At 49.2% G+C, this 23465-nt stretch overlaps 1 protein-coding gene across 4 annotated transcripts; it reads right to left on the bottom strand.

The window, feature by feature from the left end:
• Positions 1-4490: 4490 nt before the first annotated feature.
• Positions 4491-18386, bottom strand: LOC136497019 (protein CHROMATIN REMODELING 19-like). 4 transcript variants are annotated; one of them, XM_066492802.1, is made up of 13 exons: positions 16892-18386; positions 16659-16776; positions 15871-15911; positions 9255-9505; positions 8987-9167; positions 7436-7621; positions 7186-7359; positions 6951-7109; positions 6335-6412; positions 6014-6150; positions 5726-5944; positions 5122-5174; positions 4873-5009 (listed from the first exon to the last, which is right to left on the bottom strand). In XM_066492802.1, the coding sequence occupies exons 1-12, from the start codon at positions 18122-18124 to the stop codon at positions 5144-5146; spliced, it is 2808 nt and encodes a 935-aa protein (XP_066348899.1). In that variant the 5' UTR covers positions 18125-18386; the 3' UTR covers positions 4873-5009; positions 5122-5143. The 4 variants fall into 4 exon arrangements, with proteins under 4 accessions (XP_066348898.1, XP_066348899.1, XP_066348901.1 ...); XM_066492804.1 differs by lacking the exon at positions 4873-5009 and adding an exon at positions 5267-5315 and having other exon boundaries at positions 5141-5174; XM_066492801.1 differs by lacking the exon at positions 5122-5174 and having other exon boundaries at positions 4491-5009.
• Between the last annotated feature and the right edge of the window lie 5079 nt (positions 18387-23465).

Here is a 23465-nt window from a genome sequence, read left to right as displayed (position 1 = left end):
GTTACGACAAATAGGACGATTAGCCGATTACTGAAAAGGAGACATTCTGACCCGCACCCGCACACCACTAGGTACACGAGGCTCATGGCCGTTTCCCCATGTCGCTTATGCACAGCATCGCTGAAGTACTGCCAAAGAGAAAAGGCTCGGGCCATTTCCAAAACACCCGGACTGAGAGGGGGTATCAGAAATTCATAAGCCCAACTTTACCCATCAGCGATCAACGACCAAATCACGTCCCTCCACAAGTACAGTTCCATGGTCGGGGGACAATGCTCATTCCATCAATGATGCATGCCAACTGCAACTTACCCAGAGCGTGCTAAGACCTTTTCCTTCATGGAAGAGCACCAGGATGCCGTGCCTCCACGTAACAGTGTTTGTTGTCAGTTCTGGGCTTCTTGTCACTTAGCCAGAATGGCTTCTCGCCTTCTCGGGACAGAGCCATGCTTGGAGGTATGCTATCATGTGCACGGCTAATTTCAAACAGTTGAAACTTATCAGATTCTAATGTATCTACAGAAGTGCGGAAATCATTTTACACAAATGGCCGGTAAAAGTAATTTCATTAATGTTGTACACAAGAACAATCGGCTCACATGAATACATACATTTCTCTTTCTCCCAACAACAACAACAACAACAACAAAGCCTTTAAGTCCCAAACAAGTTGGGGTAGGCTAGAGTTGAAACCCAACAGAAGCAATCAAGGTTCAGGCACGTGAATAGCTGTCTTCCAAGCACTCCTATCTAAGGCTAAGTCTTTGGGTATATTCCATCCTTTCAAGTCTCCTTTTATTGCCTCTACCCAAGTCAACTTCGGTCTTCCTCGGCCTCTCTTCACGTTACTATCCTGACTTAGGATTCCACTACGCACCGGTGCATCTGGAGGTCTCCGTTGCACATGTCCAAACCATCTCAACCGGTGTTGGACAAGCTTTTCTTCAATTGGTGCTACCCCTAATCTCTCACGTATATCATCGTTCCGAACTCGATCCCTTCTCATATGACCGCAAATCCAACGCAACATACGCATTTCCGCGACACTTAGCTGTTGAATATGTCGTCTTTTCGTAGGCCAACATTCTGCACCATACAACATAGCAGGTCTAATCGCCGTCCTATAAAACTTGCCTTTTAGCTTCTGTGGTACCCTTTTGTCACATAGGACACCAGACGCTTGCCGCCACTTCATCCACCCTGCTTTGATTCTATGGCTAACATCTTCATCAATATCCCCGTCCCTCTGTAGCATTGATCCTAAATATCGAAAGGTATCCTTCCTAGGCACTACTTGACCTTCCAAACTAACATCTTCCTCCTCCCGAGTAGTAGTGCCGAAGTCACATCTCATATACTCAGTTTTAGTTCTACTAAGTCTAAAACCCTTGGACTCCAAGGTCTCCCGCCATAACTCCAGTTTCTGATTCACTCCTGTCCGGCTTTCATCAACTAGCACTACATCGTCCGCGAAAAGCATACACCAAGGGATGTCCCCTTGTATGTCCCTTGTGACCTCATCCATCACTAAAGCAAACAAATAAGGGCTCAAAGCTGACCCTTGATGTAGTCCTATCTTAATCGGGAAGTCATCCGTGTCTCCATCGCTTGTTCGAACTCTAGTCACAACATTGCTGTACATGTCCTTAATGAGCCCGACGTACTTCGTTGGGACTTTATGTTTGTCCAAAGCCCACCACATAACATTCCTTGGTATTTTATCATAAGCCTTCTCCAAGTCAATAAAAACCATATGTAGGTCCTTCTTCTTCTCCCTATACCGCTCCATAACTTGTCTTAATAAGAAAATGGCTTCCATGGTTGACCTTCCGGGCATGAAACCAAATTGGTTCATAGAGACCCGCGTTATTGCTCTTAAGCGATGCTCGATAACTCTCTCCCATAGCTTCATAGTATGGCTCATTAACTTAATTCCCCGGTAATTTGTACAACTTTGAATATCTCCTTTATTCTTGTAGATCGGTACCAATATACTTCTCCTCCACTCATCAGGCATCTTGTTCGATCGAAAAATATGGTTGAACAGCTTGGTTAACCATACTACAGCTATGTCCCCGAGGCATCTCCACACCTCGATTGGGATACCATCCGGTCACATCGCCTTACCTCCTTTCATCCTTTTCAACGCCTCTCTGACCTCAGATTCTTGGATTCTCCGCACAAAGCGCCTATTGGTGTCATCAAAAGAGTCATCCAACTGAAAGGTTGTGTCCATATTCTCACAATTGAACAATTTGTCAAAATACTCTTGCCATCGATGTCGGATCTCATCCTCCTTTACCAAGAGATGCTCTCTTTCATCCTTAATGCACTTAAGTTGGTTGAAGTCCCGTGTCTTTCTCTCACGAACCCTAGCCATCCTATAAATGTCCTTCTCTCCTTCCTTCGTACTCAAATGTTGGTAAAGATTCTCGTACGCTCTACCCTTTGCCACACTTACAGCTCGCTTTGCAGTCTTCTTTGCCACCTTGTACTTCTCTATGTTGTCCACACTCCTGTCATGGTACAAGCGTCTATAGCATTCTTTCTTCTCCTTAATAGCCCTTTGGACTTCCTCGTTCCACCACCAAGTATCTTTAGCCTCACGTCCCCTTCCTTTAGTTACTCCACACACCTCTGAGGCTACCTTCTGAATGTTGGTTGCCATCTTGTCCCACATATTGTTTATGTCGTCTTCTTCCTTCCAAGAGCCCTCTTTGATAACCCTTTCCCCCACTGAATACATTTATTTTCTGCCACTGAATACATTTATTTTCTGCCACTCACAGGTGTTTTCAACTTGATACAAATACCAACATAAGCAATCATACTCCAACGGATAAGAAAATTCAAAAATTTCAAGACAAAAACTTAGGCCCAATAAGCATAACATATAGCCTGTGGTCCCAGCCAAATCAAGACATGTGACAGAAGAAATTACTCATCTCAAAATAAATTAACTTCTAGAATTGCCCTAAATCAAATTATTCCAGGTTTGACTAAATTTATAGAAAAGAGCACCAATATTTACAACATCAAATTAGTATCAGTAGGTACACCATGAAATATATTGCCATATAATCTACTTATTTGGTGTAATAAATGTTTCTTCTTCACTACAAAGTTGGTCAAACTCAACATATTTTGACTTAGGGTGATTATAGAAGTTGATTTATTTTGGGACTAAGGGCGAATACTTCTAGTAAGCAAAGCAGATCCTCAGACAAGATTCAGTGGAAAAAAGGTTCAACGTCTTTACCAGCATAAAATGCATTTCTTTGCATATGGCATATGAATATATGATCACAATTTGGATTAAAAGTGAAAAGGATTTTTGTAAAGCACAAGGCATCCCTTTTTTAAGGTCAAGAACAAAAATAGAACTGGTGAGAATTATCAGGATCAGGGTGTTGCAGTAACAAATTCTAAGATCACATTTCAGCATGGGCATTGGAAATCAGGAAGAAAGCATTGTACAATTGCAGTTTGGAAGTAAAATGCAAGCACGATGCTCCTATTATAACCAAAAACATCGCACTGGGTTATTTCTTCATTTAAGGTCAAGAAAAGTTAATGCAAATTCATCAAATCACTCAGCAGAGCTATGAATTGCAGGTTGGGATGTAAGTGGGTACCAAAGCCTCAGCCATGAACTGCAAGTATAGATGCAGGTAATAGGTCAATCTAGACCATTTTTGCCCTTTTCTTTCTTTGACATCTGGATTGGTTCATTTTGATGAGTTTCGTGTTGACCCAAAGACCAAAAAAAAATTGCATCTCTAATTTAAAGTGTTAACTGGGAAGATAAAGAAAGCCAGGATAAGATACACCAAGGATCTCCACAGCCCTCACTCTTGCTGGTGAGGAGAGTGTAGCAGGAGCCAAGGGGCTGTACTTTATCACAGCCACTAGCTCAGCTAGCTAGGATCTCTAGTTTGGGTCGTTTTTTACCTTCTAAACTTTAGTGGGCGTGAATGTAATCTGTTTTTTAGGGGTGTTTGGGTGTGTTGTGACTCTCATATTTTAATGCAATGATACACAGCTCTCATGTGTGTTCGAGAAAAAAAAAAGGATAAGATACAACAAGCAGAGCAGCTTTGAGCAGAACAATATGCCGTGAAGTGAGGAATCACCACCCAACCGCAAACAAAAAGGCACACCTTTCTGTGGTTTTCAAAATTTCTTCAGGGCACAACAGAAATCTTTCTGTCAAATATGGTCCATAACATGCACACCAATTGACTCTTATGAATTTAAATTTAACACATATAATGTTTCCCCTATAGTTCTCTGATAAAGCGGGTGTCAAAGAAAACTGACGGTTAGCAGGGTGTGAAGATACATGTACATGTGGTCAAACTGCACTCTAAAACAAGATGGAACTTGTATCCTGACAATGTTAAGTGTAGGTACGCACTAGTGCAGATAAAAAAATTGGTAGACTAAAGCAAATGTGCAACTTGGAACTATTCTGCGTTTCATTTAAAACATGTTGAAACTTTGGTACAGATGTATTACTTCAGATTTCAGTCCTTCCTATATCGGAGAAAAAGAAAATCAGACTCCATTACAACCTACAGTAACCTTAAACACTGTCATTATGTAGAACCAGAAACACTTTGGAAATCCAGAAGTTTATAGCAGAGCATTCATAGAACAAAAGATGGATAAGGCAGACCAAACGATGGGAGGTCTCCGGAGCAAAAAGGAATCATGGATGCACATCTTAGGACCTCAAGACATTAACCAGGGTGAATGGCCAGCTTAAATGAAGGCCAAAAACCCATTGTTAAAGATATCCCACAGGTAGAATTGAATACCTTCAATAAACTCCAGGATTAGAACTTCAGACCAGGAGAAGAGATGCCAAAATCTCTCCCATTGTCTTCTCTGGTACATCGGTACTATTGTCCAACTCTGCTCCAGAATGAAGAATTGCGGCGTCTAGTACTAGCTTCCGCCTTGCAATCTCATAGATTTTTTCATCAACTGACTCCTTTGTCACTAGCCTGGATAGACACATAAAATTCAGTAACATTCCATAACAATTTCTTGTGGAGCTTGGTATGTAACAACTAAGCTCACTGTATTGCCTTTCATAATTGTGATTATAATGTGTACCTTTCATTTTCTTCATGAGACATTATGATTGTTTTGGATTATAAGGGCATTTCCTATTTTCAAAATCAAATGAAAATTAAATGGCACATAGTAAACTGTAAAAGAGATAATTATTTGGCACAAATGAGCTTTGAGTAAACTCAACAGAAAATGTCGATATGTGTTTGCCTGGGGTTATTCAACAAAATAGGATCCTGCTTCGTTAGAAAGAGTTGCAAACAGCTCATCAAATGCAGCAAAACTAGGGAAACTATGCAATTATCTTTCAGTACATACATCTAACTATAAAATTTTGCACAGGCACACCACAAAATTGAACAGGACAAAAAAGAACAAAGGCTTTTTAATAAAACTAGACCTCATTGTAACTTTACAGAATTTCTATATACAGGGCCATATTGCAGGAAAACATCAGAAGATTTTAAGAAAGTATAATAATAAAGGAAGTACTTTTCATAATCTTTAGTCACTATTAAAAAAATATAAACATGTCTTGGTGGAAAAATTAATAACAATATGGATATGTGCATGATATCAATGAACAAAAAAACAGAAGAAACAGATAGTGAATCCAAATCAACTAGAGTAGTCACTAGAGTAGCACCTATAGATAGTGACAGGTTTCTGTTGTCCAATGCGATGGCAACGGTCCTCGGCTTGCCGATCCATCTGGGGGTTAAAATCCATATCATGTATAATGACTGTGTCAGCTCCTACAAGGTTCAGCCCCTGGCCTCCAGCTCTTGTAGAAAGTAAACACGCAAATATAGAAAGATCGTTGTTGAACGTGTCCACTATAGTCTGCCTTTCTGTTACAGCGGTCCTGGAAGAAAAACAAAATAGCTAATAAACAGAGTTAAATTCGATTAAAAAATCTAAGTAAAGAACATACCCTCCATCAAGGCGTCTATATGTAACTCCTATTACTTCCAGTGCCCATTCAAGGATATCAAGCATTGTGGTCCACTGACTAAATATGAGTACTCTGTGACCATCATTTGCTAGAGAAGGTAAAAGCTCCCCTAAAGCCTGAACACAGAGCAGAGACTATATAAGACGAAAAGTATGACTAGTTTAAAAAATAGCTTAGCTTAGTGTGTCAAATATGGATGACTCTGTTGAGAATATATTGCAAAAAACTCAACATTTCCACTTTTTCTTATAAATAAAAAAGTAGTGCATATCAAAACAGATGTTGGAGAAAGAAATATACCTGACATTTTGCTGATGCAAAAACATGCTCATCTGTTAGAGCACCCTTTGTGCCCACATCACCATATGACAATAATAGCTGCAAGTTAAAGAATAAATAAATACACGATCTATAGAGAGTTAAAAACAAGACTGGCATATTTGGCAGAGCTGCAAATTAAAGAATAAAAACAAGACTCTGCCCACATCACCAGAGTGGTGCCTTAGGAGTGATTCCCTGAAATAAACTAAAATGTTAGGAGCTGAAAAAAAAACTGTTTCTCCTGATTCACTTCCTCCAAAGAGATTATTCCATCAGAATCACTTTCAGCCACAGAACCAAGTTCAGGGGGGCAGGGGGAGCTCTACCAAATACACCCTAACTTTCAGACAATAGTGTATTTCTCATAATCAAAACCATTCTTTGCCCAATGCAAACCATTAATACAACATGTACATACTACTCGGTCCTACATTGAATTATTTTGCACCAGAACCAAATAATAAAACACAGGACAATGGTTGAGTGACGAGACAAAGCAAATGGCAAGACCTAATATAGTTAATTCAGTCACAAAGACAACAGACAATGCAGCAGCTTATAAGGTAGAAGTATAGAAGTCAAGAAAGAACAATACTTGGTGGATATCAAAATCATTGTAGTTCTTTAGCTCTTGGATTGCTCTCTCCAAGGAACATTCGAAGCCAAATGCACCTTTAGGGTACAGCAACTGTGCAATTCGATCAACATCTTTGTCACTATAAATACGCCTTATAAGCAAAGGGTGATTCGCAATCTGTGGAGCAATGAAAGAACATTTGAAAATAACCATAAACATATTCCTCAAATTTTGCATCATAAGATATGCTCACCTTGCGAAACTGTGTAAAATAGTTCGATATTTGACGCTTTGGAATCAATCCAGCAATATTATTGGAAATGTCGTCTGAAAACTTGGAACTACGAGCCTCGCAAGCAGCGCGGTACTCATCTATGGCATTTTTGTAAGCTTTAGACTGCTCTGTGCCCAAGACGACAAACTTAACCTGCAAACGAGATGAATTTAGGCTGAAAAAATAAAGAGGCACAACTAATAGCTGATGTGTAAAAAGAGTCACGCACATGTTGTATTTTAGGAACAAGCTGCTGCATTACATCTGACTTCAATCGTCTAAGAATAAATGGCCCTAAAATGGACTTTATGCGTGAAATTAGTTCGCGGTCTTCTGCATTCAGCAGCTTCTTCAGATCAACATCTCCGATGGCAAATATATCAGGCATCATGAATTCCAATAATGACCATAACTCCTGCATACCATATTAAATCCAAGAACAACTACATAAAAAGAAGTTTTAGGTACATGATACTTCAAGATGAAATAGAATTTTAAGCATTAATAGTGCCTATAAAAACAGTGATTGTGGAAATCTCAAATAGCAACAAAAATTGTATTACATATTTGTTTTTTAAATTTTAACTGGCATTACATGTGCCATGTCGATAGATAGCACACGTCGATGTTATAAAAGAAAAACATGAAACACAGCACATATGAGCAAGATGCAAATAAGGACTTCAAGTGATATCTACTATATCAAAAAAAAACATTATAGCTTTGAGCACACAGATTCAAGTGTAAGTGGACATTGTCATAATGCCCTTCACTTATTCTGGCACTGTAGTGGTTCCTCTTAATATTTTCAGAGGTAGAGGGTTGATAGCAGGGCAGCAGAAGGGGTATTCCTTGGAATGTCAATGTTTTTCTGTAAAAAGACGAATATATATTATGTATACTATACTGTCCTGTTCAACCGGTCCAAAAGGCACAAACGGAAGTATCAACCAGCCCACAATGGTACAAGTATTCAGGCCTTCAGGGAAAAGGGAACACGTCCTTCCTATCACAATCATCGGTCATCGCCAACTCCCCGAGTGGCCGCCTGGTGTTCCCCCTATTGCACCCAAGTTCCACAGCCCTAGCGCACGCGCAAGTGGCAGCAGAATCTGGCGGGCAGCACCCAACAGCGCAGAAAGCAGGCACAGAGGCAAGCAAGTCCGTCAGTTGAAACTTCCGCCCTTCGTCTCAGCCACTTGGGCCCATTCCTGTCCGAGTGTAAGAGGTGAAAGTTCACATCCTCCTCTGGTTAGTATTCTTAGGCCTTAGCTTTTTCTTGCTGTCTTGGACGGCAAAAAAATGTTCTCAGAATACCCTAGTGCAAAATCCTGGATACTCCACTGGTTGATAGGTCATTTGGATGACAGATGTAAAGATGTAAACTCATACATTGACACTGGGCATTTGTTCAATAAATAAGATAGAAAGAAGAAATGGTAGAATTCTACATTAATGTTGTAGAATATCTTGTATTTACATAAAGTCCACAAGTTCAAAGCAACATACAATCAGTATTAGAGGAGTATAGCTTTCGAGCACTATTTTGTTTATTACACGATCTTGAAATAGCTCAAAAGGTGCTACTCAGTGCTAGTAGTTAGAAATCTCTTGTTGAATGGCTGTTGGTGCACACTTTATTACTTTGTGAAGTTTAACTGTGCACATTTTTCTGAATTCTCCCTAGCCATATATTATACATGTTTGTTTCCAGAAAGTTCTGTACAGGATTTATGTTGAATGGACTGCCATCAACCAAACACTTGTCAAAAAGACTTACATGCAAATCATTTTGGAGAGGAGTTCCTGTCAGCATTAGCCTTTGGCGAGCATGTTGCGCAACAGCCATCAGGTTTCTCCATCGGAAGCTACCCTTATCTTTCAGAACATGCGCTTCATCCATCAAAACACAGCTCCATTGCCATCTTTTGAGGGCCCTACGATCATCCTTTTGCTGAGCACTACATAAATGTTTTAAACAATAAATAAATTTTCAATGTTCTGAATATGACATTCTGCTGTGTCATGCAAAAGGAGTCACTCCAAACCTCCGTCTTTCAAAAAGTGAGTAGCCAACAAGGAGGACATTAAATGGAGCTGGACAGCCAGCCTTGCCTAAGGAGCTTAATTCCTTTGAGTAGGTAGTCCTTGCAGCTCCATGAAACATGATGATAGAAAACGAAGGGCACCACTTCCTGAGTTCTCTGTCCCAATTCTCCAACACGGAAGCTGGGCAAACTATCAGATGTGGTCCTGGGTCGTTATATAGATGCCATAATAGAGTAAGATAAGTGACAGCCTGCAGGAACAAAAGAAAAAATTTCAAACGCTAAGAAAAATGAATTGGTGCTCTATTATGCAGCATCCAACAAATGGTGTGTTCTAATCTTCTTCCTGAGCGATGGTGTATACATTAATCAGACAATGTTTTACGGTAACTATGCACAGCGATAAAATATTTAGACAAATAAATCATCCAAGTTTATATTTCAACACAATACAGTTGAATAACACGTATGAACTAGCAAAGATAATACTCCCTCTATTCCAAATCATACGACGTTTTGGCTTTTCTAGATTCATAGATTTTGCTATGCACTTAAATATACACTATATCTAGATGCGTAGTTAAAGCAATGTATCTAGAAAAGTCAAGAAGTCTTATAATTTGGAATGCAGAGAGTACATAATACGCTGTAGAATGCAGTGATGGATAAGTCTCATGTGTGGCTGGTCTTTGTGGGGCTATGATGCTCACATGGTCATGGTCCTTGTGGCTGTTTTTCTGTTTTTAGGACAGCATCTTAGACTAGAGGACAGCATCTTAGCTAGGACAGCATATTAGCATCTTAGACTAGCATCTTAGACTAGCATCTTGGCATATGCTTGGCTGGCTAGCAGCCTATAAATATGTAACCCCAACCCCTTGGGTTGGCATGGCATTTGTGTGAGCTTGTGTGAGAAATAGACAAGAAAATTGCCCCAACTCCTAGTGTCATCCTCTCTCGATGAGAGTAAGAATTCTCCTACTACCAAGAGTGAGAATTCAGCGACTAACAACTGGTATCAGAGCCGTATTATCCTGTAGCCTGAGCATCTCTTGCTCATCTTCTCTCCCAGCCCCACAACAGCCCCAGCTGTTGGCAGCAGCAGCTCCTCCGGCCGCTCCTGTTCACTCCTCTCCCAGCTCGTCTGAAGCAGCCCTCTCCCCACGCAGCAGCCCCCCGGTAGCGCGTCATGTCCGTAGGGCAGTCTCAGCGCTCGGTCGCCTCGAGCACGCGGCGTCGGCAGGAGGCCGAACTTGCCGCGGCAGAGGAACGCGAGCGAGCGGCGGCAGAGACCGCTGCGGCGGCGGCAAGGGCGTCGAGGCTAGCAGCGGCGGAGCTGGCAGCAGCCAGAGCGGAGGCGGAAGCAGCGGCGGCGGCGAATGCAGCGCGTGCGGCGGCGGCGGAGGTCGAGGCTCTGCGCGGCAGCATCGGCAGCTCCATTTCCGCTGACGACACCGCCGACGCGGACCTCGAGCTGCTAGAGAGGGAGGCAGCGCGAGCGCGGGCGGCGCAGTGGACAGCCGCGCACGTCCACGAGCGTGGCGGCAGCCCAGACAGGCGCGGACGCGCTGGCGGCGCTCCTGGAGGAGGCGCGCACGGCGGTGGCGCTCCTGGGGCAGCCGCGCACGTCCACGAGCGTGGTGGCAGCCCAGCCAGGCGCGGACGCGCTGGCGGCGCTCCTGGAGGAGGCGCGCACGGCAACGGTGGCGGACGGGTCGATGGAGAGCGCGGCCTTCACAGGCAGCGTGGCTCTCTCTCCCCGGATCGGTACCGACGGGTCGATGGAGAGCGCGGCCTTCACAGGCAGCGTGGCTCTCTCTCCCCGGATCGGTACCGTGGTTACCACGGGCTCCAGGCTGTTGTCAGGGACGTCGGTCCCGGCGGTGGGTGGCCTACCCTCACCAAGACCAACTACGTCGAGTGGGCTGCGGTGATGAGGGTAAAGCTCCAGGTGCGGCACATGTGGGAGGCAGTCCGGTACGGCGACGTCGACTACGACCTAGATCGACGGGCGCTGGATGCTCTCATCGCTGCAGTCCCGCCCGAGATGCAGTTCTCGCTTACCAGCAAGCGGACTGCCAAGGAGGCTTGGGACGCCATCGCTGCGGCACGCATCGGCAGCGACCGCGCCCGCAAGTCCACACTGCAGGCACTTCGCAAGGAGTGGGAGAACCTGGCTTTCAAGACAGGTGAGGACGTTGATGACTTTGCTCTCCGCCTCAACACTCTGTTGCAGAAGATGGTGCAGTTCGGCGACGACACCTACGGCGAGGAGAGAGCTGTCGAAAAGCTCTTCCGCTGCGTCCCCGAGAAGTACAAGCAGATGGCTCGCTCGATCGAGTCGCTGCTGGATCTCTCCACGATGTCGATCGAGGAGGCGATAGGTCGCCTCAAGGTCGTCGATAGTGATGAGCCACAGTCCCTCTCAGGGCCCATCACCACTGGCGGGAAGCTCCTTCTCACTCGGGAGCAGTGGCTTGCCAGCCAGGGTGACCGGAGGAAGGGGGAGCCTTCTTCCGCGACAGGCGGCCGCAAGCGTGGCAAGCCACGTAAGGCGCGCAGAGACGCCCAGGCCGGGGCGCGAGGACGTGCCGAGGGTGATGCCCGCGGAGGCGCCCAGGGCGGCGCCGCCGGCAGGCACAAGCCGGCACGAGACGACGCCTGCCGCAACTGCGGCCAGCTTGGCCATTGGGCCAAGGACTGTCGACAGACACGACGCGGCCAGGCCCACGTCGCACAGGCGGAGGAGGAGGAGCCGGCTCTGTTCATGGCACATGCCAGCATCGAGCTACCTCCAGCGGCACCGGCCGCAGCGGCTCTCCTCCACCTTGACGAGCCAAAAGCACACGCCCTCCTCGGCGACAGCTCCGGCAACGACAAGACTGACGGGTGGTGCCTCGACACTGGCGCCACCCATCACATGACCGGTCGACGGGAGTTCTTCACCGAGCTTGACTCTAGCGTCCGAGGCTCCGTCAAGTTTGGGGATGCCTCCGGCGTGGAGATCAAGGGCGTCGGCTCCATCATCTTCACCGCCGTGTCTGGTGAGCACAGGCTGCTCACCGGAGTCTACTACATCCCCGCGTTGAGGAACTCCATCATCAGCTTGGGACAGCTGGATGAGAACGGTTCGCGCGTGGTGGTTGAGGACGGAGTCATGAGGATTTGGGATCGTCGTCGTCGCCTTCTTGCCAAGGTATCCAGAAGCGCAAATCGACTCTACGTCCTTAACGTGCAGGTGGCACAACCCCTCTGTCTCGCTGCTCGTCGGGACGACGAGGCGTGGCAGTGGCACGAGCGTTTCGGGCACCTTCACTTTGAGGCCCTGAAGCGGCTCAGTGCCACGGAGATGGTGCGAGGCCTGCCGTGCCTCGACCATGTGGAGCAGCTCTGCGACGTCTGCGTGTTGACGAAGCAGAGGCGACTCCCCTTTCCCCAGCGGGCGAGCTTTCGAGTCAAGGAGAGGCTCGAGCTCGTGCACGGGGACTTGTGTGGCCCGGTGACACCGGCCACACCGGGAGGACGACGCTACTTCCTGCTGCTCGTCGACGACCTCTCCCGCTACATGTGGGTGATGGTCCTCGGCAGCAAGGGAGAGGCTGCGGACGCCATCAGACGCGCACAGGCTGCTGCGGAGGCGGAGTGCGGCCGCAAGCTGCGCGTGCTGCGCACCGACAACGGCGGCGAATTCACGGCGGCTGAATTCGCGTCGTACTGCGCTGACGAGGGCATTCAGCGCCACTACTCCGCGCCGTACAGCCCGCAGCAGAACGGCGTCGTCGAGCGGCGCAACCAGACGGTTGTGGGGATGGCTCGGGCCCTCCTCAAGCAGAGGGGGATGCCGGCTATCTTCTGGGGAGAGGCGGTGGTGACGGCCGTCTACATCCTCAACCGCTCGCCTACCAAGGCGCTCGACGGCAGGACGCCGTACGAGGCTTGGCATGGGCGCAAGCCGGCGGTCTCCCACTTGCGGGTCTTCGGCTGCCTCGCATTCGCCAAGGAGCTTGGCCACATCAGCAAGCTCGACGACAGGAGCACTCCGGGAGTGTTCATCGGTTACGCGGAGGGCTCGAAGGCCTACCGCATCCTCGACCCGAAGACACAGCGTGTGCGCACGGCGCGCGACGTTGTGTTCGACGAAGGGCGAGGATGGGCGTGGGACAAGGCAGTGGACGACGGCTCAGCTCCAACGTACGATGACTTCACTGTCGAGTACGTCCACTTCGAGGGAACTGGGGGAGTAGGCAGCTCCTCTTCGGCAAGCACGTCTACCCCAGTCTCCGAGCCTCCACCGACCCCGGCACCTGCTACTCCGACAGCACCACGCTCTCTAGCCAGGACCTCGGCTACGATGAGCTCTTCGCCGGCTCCACCACAGCCGGCAACGCCACGCACTCCAGCACCGACAGGCACCACTCCGGGCACGTCTACTCCACCACCAGCTCGTGTCGAGTACGGCCCGGTTGAGCTCGCTACTCCGCTCTCTCACGACGAGGAGCGCGTCGACGCGTACCACGACGGTGAGCCGTTGCGGTACCGTACGGTGGAGAACCTTCTCGGCGACCAGCCGGTGCCGGGACTGGTGCCTCACGACCTGGAGGACCTGGAGGCGCAGTTGCACCTTGCGTGTGACGACGGCGAGCCTCGGTCGTTCGCAGAGGCCGAGAGACACGCGGCATGGCGCGCCGCGATGCAGTTGGAGATGGATGCGGTTGAGAAGAACCGCACCTGGGAGCTTGCTGACCTTCCTCGTGGTCATCGCGCGATCACCCTTAAGTGGGTGTACAAGCTGAAGAGGGATGAAGCCGGTGCCATCGTCAAGCACAAGGCTCGCTTGGTGGCACGAGGTTTCGTGCAGCAGGAGGGGGTCGACTTCGACGACGCCTTTGCTCCCGTGGCACGGATGGAGTCCGTGCGACTCCTCCTTGCGCTAGCTGCCCAGGAGGGCTGGCGTGTTCATCACATGGACGTCAAGTCGGCGTTCCTTAACGGCGACTTGAAGGAGGAGGTCTACGTGCACCAGCCGCCGGGATTTGCGATCCCCGGCAAGGAGGGCAAGGTGCTCCGCCTGCGCAAGGCCCTCTATGGCTTGCGGCAGGCACCGAGGGCGTGGAATGCCAAGCTGGATTCCACGCTAAAGGGGATGGGCTTCGAGCAAAGCCCGCACGAGGCGGCCATCTACCGACGGGGCAATGGAGGTAATGCCCTGCTGGTGGGTGTCTACGTCGACGACTTGGTGATCACCGGCACCAAAGATGCGGAGGTGGCGGCATTCAAGGAAGAGATGAAGGCCACCTTCCAGATGAGTGACCTGGGGCCTCTCTCCTTCTACCTGGGAATCGAGGTACACCAGGATGACTCTGGGATCACGCTTCGACAGACCGCCTACGCCAAGCGCGTTGTTGAGCTAGCTGGGCTCACCGACTGCAACCCAGCTCTCACTCCGATGGAGGAGAGGCTGAAGCTGAGCCGCGACAGCACGACGGAGGAGGTGGACGCTACGCAGTACCGGCGTCTTGTGGGGAGCCTTCGCTACCTCGCCCACACACGGCCGGACTTGGCATTCTCCGTCGGCTACGTTAGTCGGTTCATGCAGCGACCGACGACGGAGCACCAGCAGGCTGTGAAGAGGATCATCCGCTACGTTGCGGGGACTCTCGACCACGGCCTCTACTACCCGAGGTGCCCTGGGGCGGCACACTTCGTCGGGTACAGCGACAGCGACCACGCCGGCGACATCGACACCAGCAAGAGCACGAGCGGGATCCTCTTCTTCCTCGGCAAGTGCCTCGTTAGCTGGCAGTCGGTCAAGCAGCAGGTGGTGGCCCTGTCCAGCTGCGAGGCCGAGTACATAGCGGCCTCCACCGCTTCGACTCAGGCGCTCTGGCTCGCTCGACTGCTTGGTGATCTCCTCGGCAGAGACACCAGAGCGGTGGAGCTCAGGGTGGACAGCAAGTCCGCTCTGGCCCTGGCAAAGAACCCCGTGTTCCACGAACGCAGCAAGCACATCCGGGTGAGGTACCACTTCATCCGAGGCTGTTTGGAGGAAGGGAGCATCAAGGCGAGCTACATCAACACCAAGGACCAGCTTGCGGACCTGCTCACCAAGCCCCTTGGGAGGATCAAGTTCCTTGAGCTCTGCTCCAGGACCGGGATGGTTCAACTCTCCCACAAGACGACGCACAAGACTTAGGGGGAGAATGATGGATAAGTCTCATGTGTGGCTGGTCTTTGTGGGGCTATGATGCTCACATGGTCATGGTCCTTGTGGCTGTTTTTCTGTTTTTAGGACAGCATCTTAGACTAGAGGACAGCATCTTAGCTAGGACAGCATATTAGCATCTTAGACTAGCATCTTAGACTAGCATCTTGGCATATGCTTGGCTGGCTAGCAGCCTATAAATATGTAACCCCAACCCCTTGGGTTGGCATGGCATTTGTGTGAGCTTGTGTGAGAAATAGACAAGAAAATTGCCCCAACTCCTAGTGTCATCCTCTCTCGATGAGAGTAAGAATTCTCCTACTACCAAGAGTGAGAATTCAGCGACTAACATGCAGTTGGAATAATACAACAATCATTTAGGATTCATGTTAGGCTACTACCATGGTTGCTTACCTGCACTGTCTTCCCAAGACCCATTTCATCAGCCAAAATTGCTGTTAAAACAAAGAGGAGAGATATATTTAAATGAATTATGAATAATCTAGTTTTTGTGCACTGTGTAAATGATAAAACATAGCAAATCAATAGTAAGTATGATTGTTAGGATATGGTACTCCAACATGTAGCACACAATAACGAGTGGCATACCACTTTGCTTAAAATGAATAAATAATAGAGAAAAAAAACTAAGGTTTGACAGTAATCTTATAAACTGACTGAACTGAACAAAAATGTGTGTGTGTGTGTGTGTGTGTGTGTGTGGGGGGGGGGGGGGGGGGGGGGGAGGGGAGGGCATTCCTATGCCCTATGGAACTCCATGATAGGTGACACCTAAGGAGAGGCATTTAGAAGATAATGTCCAAGTTGATCACTAGTTACACATCTATGTATGCAGTATGCACCCTAGCATCAATTCGACATAACATGCATGATACAACAGTAGGAGCTTCCCCTAATAGTTTCCCTGATATAAAAAAAAATGATGTTGCTAAAAGAACCAGAAGGTACTATTAAAATGTTTTTCAATCAAAATGATTTTCACCAATGTGATTGCTACTCACATAATCTACATCAGTGTAGAAAAGGAACTAGCAAATGCAGGACTGCTTATTGCAGAAGGCAACAGATGCAGAAACAACAGGATGCTCTCTGACAATGATCACAGGCTACACCATTGACAAAAATGTTGTGAGCAATTGAGAGTGCTCAAGTTCAGCTGCTCAATGCATAAAAAACTTCACCTCCGCCAATGCTTTTCCGATGCAATAGGAGAAGGAAATTGACGCCCACAAGTTGATACGGCTTCAGCACAGGCTCAAACCCTGACTTCTCACTTGTGCATGCAGCATTTACGTCTTCCTGCTCCAGCATTCACAAATCCCATTGGTTCAAAACATTTGTTATCCAAAACCCTTAATTTTCGTCTCAAAAGAAAAAACTTAAATAACATGTACCAGAGTAGCATACAATTTACCTGAGTAACAATACGGCAAGTGGAAGCGTCTATCTCGGCGTAGCTTTCACAATCCCGCGCTGATGAACCAAAAAGCTCCTTGCGCAGATCTGACGAGATGCGTGAACACTTGCGCAATGCCATTCCCACCACATCTCCCTCGGGCTCCTCCACGTTTACACTTCTCTCCCCATTGTAGCCCTCATCTTCGTCCTCCTTCTCCAGCTCCGACCAATTCACCCCATCATCATCCTCCACAGCTACAGGCACATCACTGTCATCATCGTCCCCGATCACAAAGTGGCGGCCAGAGGGACGTTGCTGGTGAGGCCTTGGGTCTTGGTAGTCAAAGTCATCATCAGCAAGGTCTTCTTCGTCTTCCTCAGAGATGTCAATGGCAAAACTCGTCAACCGGCGACTGGTAGTGCGGCGTGGGCGCGATGTCCTCGAGGGCGAAGCTGGAAGGTCAAACTCATTGTCCGTGGTGTCGAAGTCATCATCATCACTGTCAGATAGCCCTGTGGTGGCAGCAGCCTTGGAAGGTTTCGGATTGCGGCGAGACGAGCCAAAGGACTGAGGATCCTGCAAATGGGGCTTGTGCTGTGAACGCTTCTGGCCGTGTTGTCTCTTTGCGCTGCGGTGGAGGCTTGACGTTTCTGTGAGGTCGAATTCGTCGTCCTCGCTGTTGGAAAGCCCCACATCAGCGGCGAATTTGGACCGTTTGGGATTATGGCTGAAAGAGTTAACTGGCGGAGGAGCCCGCGAATGGGGCTTGAGCTGAGGACCCTTGAGGGGGCGTTGGCTCTTCCCTTTGCGGCGAAGGCTTGACGTCCTCAGAGGCGACGTAGGACGATCGAAGTCATCGTCTGTGAGGACGAAGTCATCGTCCTCGCTGTCGGAGACCCCAAAGGCGGCAGCGGCATTGGAGGGTTGGGGATTGCGGCGGAGCGATTTAACTGGCGGAGAAGGCCGCGAAGGGGGGCCGTTATGCGGGCGCTTGAGGACGCGCTGGCTGTTCGCGGCGCGGCGGGAACCCCCGTCCGCGCCTAGGTCGAAGTCGCTGTCGTCGTCCGAGAGGACGACAGTTGCGGTGCCGGTGCCGGCGGCGGAGCAAGCCTTGGGGTTGTAGGCGAATGAATCGATCGGCGGCGGAGGCTGCGAGGGCCGCTGGTTGGGGCGCTTGAGGACGCGCGAAGGCTCGAAGGTGCGATTAGACCACTCGTCGTCGGAGATCTCCTCGAAGCCGCGGTGCATCGGGGCGAGGCAGCGGCCACAGCCTGCTGCTACGCCTGCGGACTTTGCTGGGGTCTAGGGTTTTGGGGGCGGCCGGGGCAAGCCAGCGGAGGCGAGAAGCGAGGAGGAGGCGGGGAGCCGGGGACAGGCCGGCGGAGGCGGGACGTGAGGAGGCGGCGGTGGCGGTCGACTGGTCGAGAGGGAGCACGAGAGAATCGGGGAGGGGAATTTTGGCGGCCCCGGGAGCGTGGGAGAACTGGGCGGCGCCGAAGCTTAATGCCAATCGCTTTTTCTGGACAAGTGGAGCACGTAATTTCTAGTATTATAAGAAAAAAAAATATAAGTATGAGATCCATATCGATGAAAGTAGCTTAAATTTGATTAAGTTTATAATAAATAATATTAATATTTATGTTTCTAAGTAAATTTATTATAAATATATTCTATAATTAATCTAATGATATTAATTTTGTATTATGAACGTTCGTATTTCTTTACATAATTTTAGTTAAAGTTCTAACTTAATGACTCACCGGAAAGCGAGAATTATGTTCTTTTATGGACGGATGGAGCGGTATATATATCTTTTAAGCTTCTACTAATAGTAGTATTATAGATTAGTATACCTTTTGAGAGTTTCCAAAAAACATCATAAGTTTTTCAGTTATTTTGACTTTTGGGTTACATTTTGTGGGGCCTATCCGTTGGTCGACGCGCTTTTGAAGGGGGTGTTTGTTCCTGCTCTAATTTGTACTCCCTGTCACATCGGATATTTAGACACTAATTTAGAACATTAAACATAAACTAATTACAAAACTAATTGTGCAGATGGAGACTAATTTACGAGATGAATTTATTAAACCTAATTAGTCTATGATTTAACAATGTGGTGTTATAATAAACATGTGCTACTGATGGATTAATTAGGCTTAATAAATTTATCTCAAAAAATCTTTATTTGTACAATTAGTTTTATAATTAGCTCATGTTTAGTCCTCTTAATTAGCATCCGAACGTCCGATGTGACAGAGAGTCCCCGCATCCATACACCGTGAAATATCTATGCCGTGTGGGTTACGGAGAGATGATTCTAAACTTGTGATCTAGGGCCTTAGGTTTTGGCTTACATCGGTGTCGGGGACTTATCACTGGGGTACCAAAAAAGGAGTTAATAACCGTCAAATGTTAATTGTTCCGAACAAGACAAAAGCGCCGCTACACCTCTTACCCACACGACTGAAGATTGGCTCCGCCTCGCCCGACCTCCAAGGGTTGGACTCTGCCTCGCCCGACGTCTAGGGACAGACTCCGCTTCGCCCGACGTCCGAGGGTTGGGCTCCGCCTCGCCCGACATCTAGGGATGGCTCTGCCTTGCCCGACACCCGACGATCGAGGGCTGGCTCCGCCTCGCCCGACGACCGAGGGCTGGCTCCGCCTCGCCCAACGTCTGGGGGCAGGCTCCGCCTCGCCCGACGTCCCGGGCAGACTTCGCCTCGCCCGACATCTGAGGGCAGGACTCCGTCTCACTCGACGTCCGAGGACCGGGCTTCGCCTCGCCCAACGTCTAGGACTGGGCTCCGCCTCGCCCGACGCCTATGCCCTACTTCTTCATAAGTACGCATGCAGATACGGCGGGGCACTCAACTCAACCGCAATATCGAGGACCATACCCTGCACGCCTGCAAGGAAGTACTATCAGGATGTGACCAGACAGGCGCTTTAAACCCTTCCAGGCATGGCAAAACCCAAATAGTATTGTAGGCGCCGTCATTTGTCTTACAGTGTTGTGGGCGCCGCCATCAGCCCTCAGACATAGATCCTGACATAAGCATACGACAACCACTACAATCCAGGAGGGAACTCACATCATCTACAGTGACTGACGTATGGTCACTACCCCATCTACTCCCTGTAGGGTCGTGGCTCAGCACCCTGGTGCGTCGTGCCGCCCGTGGGGGCAGGATGGGACGTGACCACTCGCTGAATGAAGCCAGAGCATGGCCCTATCAAGATCAGCGAACATGCTATCCTTAGCACCATCTATCATGTCAGCGGGGCTGGCTTAGAGGAAAAGGAAGACCTAGCACCTTCGAAGAACCTTCTTGGCCTCTAGTTTATCTTCTTTTCTCCCATCTATAAACCCATGTTCCCCCTTGATCTATAAAAGGGAAGGCAGGGCACCCCACTAGAGGGATGGATCGATTCCACATACATCACACCACACAGTTAAGCAACATCCAAGCTCTTAGCATCCTTTCGATATTTCCATCAAAAACTTGGGACATGTCCATCTCTCGACCATTTGTACCCCCTACTACGAACCTTTCAATGCTAATAACACGAGCAGCAATAGCAAACTAGATGTAGGGATATTCTGCCCGAACTAGTATAAACCTTATGTCTTTTAGCATACCATCCAGGCCTAGCGTGCAACAAATATAAATTTACTAGTTGGTGCTTACTCAAAACACCGATAGTTGGCGCGCTAGGTAGGTGACCTTTACGCGTTTCGGTGTTAACATCAGGCCATAGATGGCTAGTCACAGAATCAGCTGGGTCCCGGACGCACATGTGCGCTTCGGTGACCAGGACTTCATCATCATGGTGGGAGGAGAGTTGGCATTGGCTCATGCCGCCATCCAATCTCTCCCCTCCATCGGGCTCAACTATGAGAGGCTTGAGCGCCAGCTCTGTGTCTACCTGGGATCCCAGTAGTCTAGGGAGGACCAGTGCCACCTCACCCTTTCTGACACTAATGACATGGCATGGTCCACTAGAGGAGGATCCCTCTCTCTGGGACACCACATACGAAGCGCCCCGATAGCGCTTTCGTTCGATCTCCACAACACTACGGCAACCGTTAGCCACCTTGTGGCACGACGCATGGTCCTGTCGCCCATGAACAATGAGTTCGTGGGGGTGATTGAACACGTCATAGAATCTCTCCACAACCTCCTCACAGAGGAGCCGGGGTCATCCTCTAGCTCTGACTCTAGCAGGGGGAGCCATCACCCCTCCTGGGAATGCTTTATGATGGGTACCCCCGAGGGACACATCGAAAGCATCCCCATGGGGGAGGCTACCCCAGTGGGCAACCTCGGCAATGAAATCAAAGGGGAGACAGTGGCCCCACCTCGCATAGGGATGGAGTAGCTGAAAGCCTAACAGCGAGAGATCAAGGAAGCACAACTCTACCTTGTGCAGGAATACGCGGAGCTCGACCAGGAGATCGAACATCATGGAGACGGTGGGCGTGCACATGCCATGGCCCATGACATAAACCGAAGGATCATCGCCGACGATGAAGCCCTTCCTCGCTTCACCCGGGTGAGCCAGAACATCACCGCCGCGATGGCCTTGCTCCATAGCCTTCTAGAGGCCACAACGCCCGAGGATCGTCGGGCTCACCATGATATTCGCATGTTGCTCGAGCGTGCGGTGGTGCAGCAGGTAGAGAACTCGTTATCTTGGCGACGCAAGCTCGACACCAGCAAATGCACGCTCTCCAAGTGGCCTGGCAGGGATGCATCGATCCACTAGGCACCATAGGGCGGTAGGCAGTGCGCCGCAGTCCTAGTACATTAGTGTCTCGGCCTGCAACCGCGACGCACGTAGCACCCTCGATGCCTGCAGATGTACCTACAGCGACCCAAGAGAAGGAGCCCGCCGTGGCTATCATCCTCATCACGGCAGACGCTACGACAGCAGTGAGGACCAAAGCCTAAGCCCTAGCCTCCTGGGCCCTCAGGCCTTCGGCCATCACATCCTCAATGTTGTTTTCCCACCAAGGTACCGACCACCTACCAATATCCCATAGTACTCTGGGGAACAAACCCCAGACTATGACTCAAAGACTATCGGCTTACCTGCCAAGCCGATGGTGCGGATAATTACAACTTCATTATCCGCAACCTTCCACTGTTCTTGCCCGATTCGGCACGAGCATGGTTGGAACACCTGTCATCCAACGTGATCCAGAGTTGGGCGGATCTGAGGGAGATCTTTGTGGGAAACTTCCAGGGCACATATAAGCACCCTAGGAACCCCTAGGACATCAAGAACTGCCAACAGAAGACCGGTGAGACCCTCTATGGGTACATCTGGTGCTTCTTCTAGTAGTGCAACGAGCTTCCTAACATCGCCGATGCCGACGTCATTGGAGCTTTCCTGTCCGAGACTACCTACGAGTCTTTGGTTCATAAGCTAGGATGCAAGGGCCTATGAACCACCAAGAAACTCCTAGACATCACCACCAGCCATGCCTCAGGAGAAGTGGTCGGAGCAATCTTCGATTGTCTTGAGGGCAAGGCAAGGCGGGACGAGGGTGCCAGCGAAGGCACCTCCAATCGTTCTGCCAAAAGAAAGAACAAGAAGTAATCGTCGCCTCTAGGAGGACTCGCTCGTGGCCACTACTGATCACAAGGGGGTCGGAAGCCCGTGGAGGGCACTCCAAACCATTTTGAAAAACTACTCGAGGGGCCATGCCCAAACCATGCTTTTTTTGGTAAAGCATCTATACAAGGACTGTAGCCTCATGCGGCAGTTCTTGTCCAGAGGTTCCAACAAATGGGAGCAAGGAAAGGACCCTACCCCTACCACGGACGACGCTAAAGAGAAGGACGGTGGCTTTCCAACACCAGATAACTACCTTATGATCTTTGGAGGATTAGCGACCTACGACTCCAAACACCACCAGAAGGTCGCACGTCGTGAGGTCTATACGACCGAACCGGCCACGCCTACCTTCCTCCGGTGGTCAAAATCCAACATAACCTTTGATCGGACTGACCACCTGGAGAGCATCCCACATCCAAGGAGATATCCACTCATGGTCGACCTGATCGTCGGTCCGAAGCGGCTCACCAAAGTACTAATGGATGGAGGCAGCGGCCTCAACATTATGTACGCCAAGATGCTTGATGAAATGGGCGTCGATCGGGCATGCCTCTGCCCGACCTGAGCACCTTTCTAGGGCATTGTGCCTAGAAAGCAGGCCATGCCACTCGGGCAGATCGATCTGCCCATTACCTTTGGGGATCAATTCAATTATAGGATGAAAACCCTCACCTTCTAGGTGATTGGGTTCCTCAGAACCTTCCATGCCATCCTAGGACATCCATGCTACGCGAAGTTCATGGTCATCCCTAACTATACATACCTCAAGCTAAAAATATTGGGCCCCCATGGGGTCATCACCATCGGCACCTCCTTCCAACGTGCCTATGAGTGTGAGGTCAAGTGCTGCGGTCACGCCACAGCAATCGTCGCCTCCGGGGAGCTCATCGCCCTCAAGGAGGAGGTCATCGAAGAAACACCCAATGCCAAGAAGTCGATCGGGTTGTTCAAGCCTGTACAGTGCTCT

Source organism: Miscanthus floridulus, chromosome 12, assembly GCF_019320115.1.
Source record: "Miscanthus floridulus cultivar M001 chromosome 12, ASM1932011v1, whole genome shotgun sequence".
NCBI lineage: Eukaryota > Viridiplantae > Streptophyta > Magnoliopsida > Poales > Poaceae > Miscanthus > Miscanthus floridulus.
The sequence above is the reverse complement of the archived record's forward strand: the minus strand, read 5'-3'. Positions and strand labels throughout refer to the sequence as shown.